This window comes from Bactrocera latifrons, unplaced genomic scaffold, assembly GCF_001853355.1.
Source record: "Bactrocera latifrons isolate USDA-ARS-PBARC rearing strain unplaced genomic scaffold, ASM185335v1 scaffold_453, whole genome shotgun sequence".
NCBI lineage: Eukaryota > Metazoa > Arthropoda > Insecta > Diptera > Tephritidae > Bactrocera > Bactrocera latifrons.
In genome coordinates this window covers 31,466-41,442 of record NW_017537105.1, presented here as the reverse complement: position 1 = coordinate 41,442, position 9,977 = coordinate 31,466, and the positions used below count along the sequence as shown (strand labels likewise).

The 9,977-nt window shown below is 31.9% G+C and overlaps 1 protein-coding gene across 1 annotated transcript; it reads left to right on the top strand.

The window, feature by feature from the left end:
- The first annotated feature begins 884 nt into the window (after positions 1 to 884).
- LOC108973075 (trypsin-1) lies at positions 885 to 9,724 on the top strand. The gene is made up of 4 exons (XM_018940096.1): positions 885 to 942; positions 8,782 to 9,123; positions 9,191 to 9,489; positions 9,563 to 9,724. Exons 1-4 carry the CDS (start codon positions 885 to 887, stop codon positions 9,722 to 9,724), a joined length of 861 nt encoding a protein of 286 aa, XP_018795641.1.
- The last annotated feature ends 253 nt before the right edge of the window (positions 9,725 to 9,977 follow it).

Genomic DNA, 9,977 nt, shown 5'->3' with positions numbered 1-9,977 from the left:
TGCATTTTAACCATGTTTTTCATGCTAACAATTACTGTAAAAGTCGAAAACGATAAAAGCTCTTGCCCAAACATTATCTCGGTAGATCTAAGTGAGTCAATAACAATTTACTGATTTCGAAGATCTTTTTCAAAACACTGCTTTTGGGAACACATGTTTAAGGCTGACTTTCGATCAAATCTTTTAGGGAAATATACCTTACAAACATACATATATGAAAAAACAAAACAAAATCGCGGGATGGTAGGTCGCCCTAAATCTAAAAATGAAAAAATTGATAAAAAAAATGGTTTCTAATCCTTTCGATATTTTTGTTTTATTTAACTCCTAAATAAGGAAAATATTAAAATTTCCATTGATAAAGCATATATGCCTGTTTGCATATATTTATAAAGGGAAACTGTTTGAAAAGGAAATAAATTTAACGCCGTACTCTACTCGCAAACATGGTTACAATAACAATATGGCACCTATGTAGCTGCAGCAGGGCCATTGTTTCTCCCATGAGTGTACCTTCATATCTGTGAATGTTAACGAGTATAAGTTGATTTAGTTTGTAAACAAAAATTGCCCTTCCGTAAAGAACACCGGCAATTGTGTGTTCATGCTCCCGCACTTTTAGTATAAGCCCATGGCTGCACGCTAGCCTGTTATCAGATTTTAACTTCGATGCAGCGTGGGTGGTTGTGCCAACTTAAACTTTAAAATTTTCGGTGAGCAAGCAGGTACGCACGTAGCTCTCCGCTCATGACGTATAGTAAAGAGCGAAATTCAACAGGGAAGTGCTAATAGGCTGGTGTTATATAACCGTGTAGACCATAGAATGTTGAGACAGTTCGGCAACAGGTTCTTGGGCTGCTAACCCACATCAGAATAGTAGAGCGATGTTGAAAATATATTTAACTGTGTTAATAATAAATGGTGTGGGTGGCCAAATTAGCTGTAAGTTTTTTTGCAAAAGTGAATTTGAAAAAAAATTAAATAAAAAAGTTATAAGAAGTTCATATTTGTGTGCAAAAATGTCTCGTCACATGCTTTTAATCATCTGATAGCATTTTACAAGAATCGCCTCAACTCATTTTGTTTAACGGAGACAATTGTTTCACTGAGTAAACGAATTACAACTATTCTCGGGATAAAATATTATGAATTGTGGTTACCAAAGGATTGTTTACTTGTGAAAGTACATATTTTGGAATTGTAATGGTTTTTATAAATATTTTTATACTCTGAGTAAGAACTGAGATATTTTGATAAAACTTAATGCACGTTTTCCTTGTAATCGTGACAGATAGGTGAGATCAGACTATTGTCACGCCCACAAAATCCTCTTACCAATTTTTAATGCTTTTTATTTAGGATCAGATGTAAAAAAAACGTGAATCTCTTAGTCTATCTTTTAAGTACGGCAATAAAAATAACTCAGTGGTATAGTTGCGACATTTTGTCAAAAAAACATATATTCATTTGCTTGGGTCGTGTTGCTTCGTCTTCAGACACTCACACTGTCCACTGCTATTTATTGCATTCGCTTACATTCGGGACGTCGTAGACACGTTTCGAAGCACCGTTGCTTTTACACTTTTCTCCCACAAGCGGCACGAGGCTTTTTTTAGCGATTGACAAATTATGTGGGGTGAACAATTTTTTTTCATGCAATATTGAATGTCTGCTAGACCCACTATTGACCATAGTTGTCTCAATCTCACGATACTTCGCATGACGATCTTGCAATATTACTTTGGGCACAGGATCAATAGTTTCCGAAACAACAATTGATTTTGAACGACTTTTACGAAATTCTTGGAGTGGTCTATGATCTCTATTGAATTCACCATACCATCGATAAACACTAGTCCCTGAAAGAGCTTCATCATCAAAAAATGAATTGGGTTCATCATGCACTGTTGCTGACTTAATCCATGTCGAAAATTGTAAAAAAAATTGCACGGAAACGTTCGATGATATGAATATTTTAAGTTACTGTAACAGAAGAGTGTTTTTTTCTTCACTTCCAATTTAAACAAGAGTTTTTTAATATGTAAAACATTTTATGAATTTTAATAAATTCAATAAATGATATCATATATTCCTGGACGATTTGCATCGACCAATGACTTTTTTTATCCATATCGGCTTAAAGGGGCCTTCCACGACCTGGTGCGTCCTCAAGATCGAAATTATCGGAACGAAATTTTGCAAACTAATTTTGGCATTAGCGTTCCATTAATGTTGCCGTAATGTTGAGTTTTTTAACTTCTTTCAAAGAAGAAGAATAATTTTATTTATTTTATCAGAAATTTTATTCTTTGTATCTTTCTTCTGAGCATTTTTCCATAGAAGTCTTTCTCCAGCTATTGAACTTGGGGCCACATGGCCTCCCGCAGGGATCCAACCCTTCAACCCATTCCAAATTCCTCTATTAAATACAGCTATTCTATTCAGGAAGATTTTTCGCAAATGGCTTGACGGTATCGATTCTAATAGTTCACTTTGTATAAGAAACACAATGAAGTGAATTGGTATTTTGAATTTCAGAATTTCCCAAAAATTGTTTTATCGGTAACCACAACTTTTAAGTAAATGATCGAATTAATCACCTATCGAAAGCATTCTAATAGCTCTTGACTAAATTTTGTTTGAAAATATTTTAAGAATACATCTTGACAAATGAAAGAGTTTTCCTTGCAAAGACTTGAGTTTAACGCGACGAGCGGAGTTGATTTATGTCCATGTTCATCTGTCTGTACATACACGAAGTAGCCTCTCAGTTTTTAGACTAACATCCAACTCAATGAACAAATTGTTCAGATCGGATTGCAGTAACATATAGCTTCTAGGACATTAAGTGTAGGCGCAGCTCCTTTCCGATTTAGTCATTTGTGAGCAGAACATGCTTTATCGCCCTTTTCCAAAAAATTTCTTTTTTATTTGTTGAACAAAATATTTGGCTGGACTATAACTACATTCTGCAATATTTTCAAGTAACTAAATTACAGCGTATTACGAAATTAAATGTAAACATAGCAACTTAATTTAACTACCAAATTTATTTTATTCTGAGTAATTTCTTTATATTGAGACATCTTTTCTTAGAGCAAATATAGTACATACATTTTTGAAAACATTTGTTAGATTATGAGTAGCATATAGTCTAAAACAAACACGTTTTTTGTTACTTAGTTTTTATATTTTAAGTTAAAGAAAGAAAAGAACGAGATACTAAACTTAGAGTTAATGGCAGTTTTTTGTGAAATACTATAATATTGCTCGTTAAGTAAAAACTTCTTTAAATTGATAGTGCTATATAATGTAAATTAGTTTATCCAGAGAGAGGGTTAGAAAGAGAAAATACGAGCCAAGATTGTCAAATATGGTTCTGATCAAAAAACTATTCCAGTATTATTCCTTTAATACATGGATCTTAAATTGTATGTAATGACAAAATTCTTAATCATTTAGAAATGAGGTAAATTTTTTTGCAGTATACTAAATAGTTTTTTTACTGAAATAATCAATATTTAGAGACGTCCAACAAAAACACATATGTATATTTATTATCATTGACAACAATGTCGCAACTACTATTTCACAGCGCTTAAAAACGCATTGTTCGCGATCTTACGTTATAACAGAACAAGAGCTAAGTTCGGGTCTAAGCGAACATTTTATACTCTTGAAGCTTTTTTATACTTTCAGGTACATAAAGCTTGTGAGTAATGTGGCGTTTTGGCCGAGTTATGAACCGATTTTATCCTTACTAAGCGTAAAAATCACCGTTATTAAAAAACACGCTCTTTAATTTTTATTAAGATAGCTTACATATTTTCCGATATATACGGTATAAAGTTACCCGGAAGTTCGAAAATCTATATTAGGTATATGGATGCCACGATAAGTATTGACTCGCTTCAAACCATTTTTGATATGCAAAGATACTTGTATTGGGAAAGGACTCTCTCCAAATTTCAATTATAAATTATTCGAGTCAAGTTTTATCCCGTTATATTAATTACTTCTTGATTCGTACACATGTAAGTGAAAGAATCTAATAGAACTAAAAGTTGTCATATACAAAATTTGGTTAAAATCGGTCGAGTGGGTCTAGAGATATCCCTTTCCACCACGGCTACATACCAAGTTTCATCAAAATACAATATCAAAATCTTTACACAATTTAACTTTTTTGTCACATGAAAACGCATAGAAAATTTTGAATATACTAGGGTCACTAAACTATTATGTAAATGAAATAAAAAATGTATACGTGATTTTATGATATTAAAACTTATAGTACAAACATCAGCTACATTTAGAAATATTATTGTTTAATAATAGCTTTGATTTTCGAGAATATGTATTTGGCTTCTGGAAAATCTTTTTTAAGTGCCCAATAATAATCTGCTAGCATTAATGCGCTCTATTTCCCTTGTTTGTCACTCACAGCACCCAAATTTACCGAAAAGATATTCAGATTAGAGTTCCGCAATTCTATTTTTAAGGACATTTATTGTTTAAGTCTTTGTAATATTCCAATTTACGGTTTCATACAAAATTTGTACACCTACAAATCTGGTTACTGATTAAAGTAGTGTGCCAAACGGTAGAGAAATTAAAATTCTGATAGATAAAAGTGGAATTTGAATGTCAAAAATGTTCTCAGCTCCCGAGCTAGGAAATTTTTTGACAACATATAAATTTGGATACATCTTATGCTTTCAGAAATAAACGAATTTACACGAACCGCTGTATACAAAACAAAATATGTAATTAATTCGTAATTATTAATTCGCTTATGTAATTATTTACTTCATCCAATACAGAAATGATGTTAAGAACTTTCAACTTTTTATAATATTTAATATTTAGTCGAATATTGCAAACTAAAAATAAAATTTTTGTAGCTGATTAAGAGAAATTATTGTAAATGCATTTATCTATGTCCATATACATACATACATTTATGAAAACATAATTTTTTTTCTATCACGTTGCCCAAATTTCTTAATTAACAGCAAACTTTCGTATTATCGCAATTTTTCTAGTTTCATCAATATTGTTATTAGCAAGCAAATTATTTACTTTTTATTTTATTCATATTATTATAAACGTAATAATTGAATAACCAGGCAAACATTCCCACAACTGCCAAATTTTACTTTCAATTTGGCACTGCAAAATGTAATTTTGTTTGTGGTGATATGCTTTGAATTCCGATTCAAATCCGTTCGTGCAAGCTGAAACTTGAGTAAAGGTTAAGATATCTTGATGAAACTTGAATACATGTTTCTTGGCATCATGAGAATGTTGATATTGCAGATGGTTGAAATCACACTACTATCACGCACACAAAATTCCGTTAATCGAAAACCTATAAAATGCTATAACTTAGCTCCAAACTAAGATACAAAACTCTAATTTGGCAAATTTTTTAAAAAGTGGAAGTGGGTCAGCTCTCTAAAGGATTAATTCATCATCTCAAAAACATATAAAGTAATATTAATCAATTTTTCTGGGTATAAATTTTTCTGACACGCCAGTCTATGTATAAAGATTGGGTTGAAAACTATCTACTAGAAGAGCTCACCAAATTCAATCAGAGTTAAAATATATTACATTGAATGTACTTTTTTTAATTTTTGCAAGTGATATAATGTAAATATTTGTAGATTTTTAAAAAACTATTTAATACTTTTCAAATTTAAGAAGTAACAAAAACATAATTGTTACATCAACAAAATTAATGAGCAGAAAACTTAAAATAAACTCCATTTTGTTGTAATTTGAATTTGTTTGTCTAAAGGCTCTTTTATATGATCAATGAAGTTGGAACCCAGTGATCCAATTGATTCTCTTATAAATAATCTTACTAACAAAAAAATCATCCCGAACGTGCTATAAAATTATCATAACATATTTCGAAAATATCAGGGTAGGGCTGGTAAACTCGATTCCGATTCTACTCAAGAATCGAGTTTTCTCGACTTTACTATTAATTAAGTGACTAGTTTCAAGTTATACATACCTCAGTATACTATACAGTAATAAACCTTTGCTTTGTTTGCATACATATACTCAACTCTAGAAAATCTTAGGGTGTTGTGTAATACTTCTTTTACTACTTTCATGGTAATTAGGGTGTTGTGTTAGCATTTAAGCTACATATAAATTTTAAATATGCTTCTGTTTTTAAGATCTGTCCCGGAAAATGTATGGTTTTCTTAAACTGACAATTAGCTTATTGTTCTTTTACTTATTTTAAATTTATTTAATAACTTATTTTATTAAACTTGTTTAAGCAACTTGAATTATTTAAAAGAAAATTATATGAAATGTAATGCTCTTGTAATTTATGCCTTGTGATTTAACAAATAAATTTTTGTCTTTTTAACTTAAAATCGATTAAAAGCGAAAGAGTCGATTCTTGCGCGCGACTAATCGATTCTTGGAATCGAAAAATATAAACAAATAATCGGAATCGAGAATCTATTCTGTGAACAGTCTATCCATCCCTATATCAGGGGTGGGAAATGCTAGACCAACACGTCTTGCACCACATTCGACCGGGCTTTATGGTCGAGTTCTGCGGAAGAAACCTTTGAAATTCAAAACATACTACTTGACTTAACTTTTACTTTGCTAGAAAGTAGTAGTGGAAAGACATTTATTTTTGGAATAATGTGATTTTAGCGACATAAACAAATTTGAGGTATTTGAAATGAATAATCAACAAAAATTTTTAGTGCCAAAAAAGCATGCACTTGCTGAAAAGAATGTAATATTAGTCATGGAGCATGATGCTGGTTGGGTGATGGTATGGGGATATATGGCTGCAGGTGGACTTGATAATTTGACTTTCAAAGAAAGCACTATGAATAAGATAGACTACCTGATTATTTTGAAGAATATTTTGAATTCCTGTGTCGAAAAACTGAGTTTGGATCACTCTTGGGTGTTTCAATAGGACAGTGATCCTAAACACACTGCGAAAATTGTTAAAGAATGGATACTTTATCACGTACCCAAGCAAATGGATCGCCCCCACAATCACCGAGGTTCAACCTCATCTGTCATATATAGGATCTGCTGGATCCTAAATTTGAAAAAGGGCATGTTTATTACATACGTTTTGTACACTTTCTTTTGGAGATGAATGTATACATATATAGCAGAAGTATTAAGTATCACAGCAAGATGAACCGAATATATGAACCATAGGCTGACTGTTTTCGAAAATATCAGTTAATCTTCATATCGCACTTAACCGGTAATAGGTGAATTATCTCAATGGAATTTAGAAGTAAAACACTTAAATTTAGCTAAAATTGGTTCTGCGTTATGCAGATAATTTTATGCCATTTATGATTGGAACAAAATGTCGGCTAAATGTCCACCACGATTACATTTGTTTATCTCCACACTTACGTCAATTGTCGATGATAGTGCGCTGAATGTTGTCTTCGAGCTTCTCGAGCATTGCTGGTTGCTTGACGTTAACCTTTGATTTAACAGAGAAAATGATCTAAAACGCACGACCTCAGCGAGTTCGACCACGTAGATTTCCTAAAATTCCGAGAAAAAAGTCGGTGAACATCTTGCTATAATACTCGCTGGCATCATATTCTGTCACATTTCGAAAAAAATATAGCCCGATGATATCACCATTCTACAATTCTCTAGAATACTTAAGTAATGCAATAACCCTATATCAGTGATATTTTAAGGAAATTCAGTGAACAAATTTAAATAAAAAATTATGTAGTTTATGGAGAAAATTAGTCATTTCTTCAATAATAATACTATCACGGACACGAAGCAAAATTTAGTATTAAATCTTAATTAAACTATGGTATATACAATAATATAAGATAATAAGGTCCGAAATTTTAATATAATCACCTGAAAATATTTCCCCGATCTTCATCTTTGCAAATAGCGAGAGTATAAAATGTTTGCGTGTTCCCGAACAATGGTACATATTTGTTCATTTATTTATTAGTATCACTATAAAAAAATATGTTGAAGTTTAATTAGAAATACGAAGAGACTTTTGCGACTACACAATACTTTACAATACTGGTGGTAATAAATAGCTTGATTATATGTGGATTTAAAAAATGTTATTTATAAAAGTAAGAATATCTTGCAAACTAATTTTCCAATTTGAAAAAAAAAATCCATTTTCTATCAATACTTTTCCTAAATAAACGCAGCTATTCAACTTCAATTGCTAGGTAGACAAAAAAGTTGAAATTTGACAACTTATTTCTGCTTTCTAATTTCATTAATCCGAGGTACATATTTCAGTAGCTTCGGTATAGCATTGTCATCTGCGTAGGTAACAACTGTTAACTTATCTGCGGTAAAGAATTTGAAGAGCGTTCTTGTCAAAACAGGATTTTAGCGTAGAAATTTATGTTAATCAGGAAAAGATAGAGCGGGGTAAGTAGTATATTTTTGATTTTATACAGCAGCGCTGAGTGCCAGACACTTTCGGTGCTTGCTGAAAATTTAGGAAAATCCCACAACAATACTTATTTTCTCAAGCTTATAAGTCCAGCCATCTCTTTACTATGACATGGTCACTGTGTATCGCACATTTTTCCTAAATCGTTGATCTGAAATAATCAAATGTCTTTGTCTGGCAATCTTTATTGTGAGCAGGCTTATTGGTCTATATAAAGATAACTCACTTTTTAGGCAAAAAATAAACACAATACAAAAAAAATAAACAAATACAACAAAAAATTACTGGTATTTTCTTTTTCTTAATCCGGAAAGTTTCATCATTACCTTGTAACCATCGAAGTCCGAAAATTGTAGGAGGCTCGGATGCCGAAAAAAGCGAAATGCCATATATGGTGAGTCTTATACGACGAGGAGGACACTTTTGTGGCGCTAGTATTTTAAATGAGCGGTGGCTTGTGACGGCGGGCCATTGTGTCTGCAATGGATTAAACAAGATTTTTCAAGCATCACAAATCCAAGGTGTTATAGGTCTTCACAGTATATCACAATATCTTAATGGTAATTCAGCCGAAAAATCGACTCCTACTCGCATTAACTTTAAAAGTATTATACCTCATCCAAAATATGAATGCACCAACGTAAAACATGATATTGGTATGCAAAAAAAAATTTTTTCAATCTACTCATCCCTAAACGTTATGAATCTACTTTGCTAATTTAGCTCTACTTCAGTTGGACGCACCTTTACAATTTACAGACGGTGTGAAGCCAATATGTGTAAGTGTTGAAAATCCTCTTATAGCATACGAAAACCAGTTAGCGATTGTATCTGGTTGGGGATGGACAAATGAAAATCAAGAAGAAGGTCACAAAGCAGATATTTTAAAAAAAGTGACTGTGAAAATCTGGAATAATAATAGTTGCGAGAAATCTTATAAAATAAATGGGAAGCCCAGCAGCATAATCTCAGACACCCAATTATGTGCAGGATTCAAAAACGGAGGAGCAGATTCTTGTTGGGTAAGTAGAAAGCTGTGGATGTATGTATGTACTATGTATATATTAACACAAGAAATAAAAAAAAACAATTTAGGCTGATTCTGGCGGTCCACTTATTATGAAAGATAAAATATTAGTTGGAATTGTTTCCACGGGAATCGGATGTGCTAGACCTGGACTTCCGGGGATATATACACGAGTCAGCAAATATGTTGATTGGATTGATTCAGTCTTAAAAAACGCTAACGCTCTCTAAAATATTCTGTGATATTAATATAAGCATTACGATAAGTATTTTGCATGTTATATGATTTTCTAGATTGTAACTTAACTTATATAGTACATAGTACCTGAATTTGTAATAATAAAATTTGTTAATATATCGCTTCCTATTCTCTAAACATATTTAAGTATAGGCATTTATAGTTGTAAATAAAATACTCCCCGGTTGTATGTTTACGTCAACCGCCAAGTAATGATTTGTGAGTTTTGAAAAAGTAATTTAAACA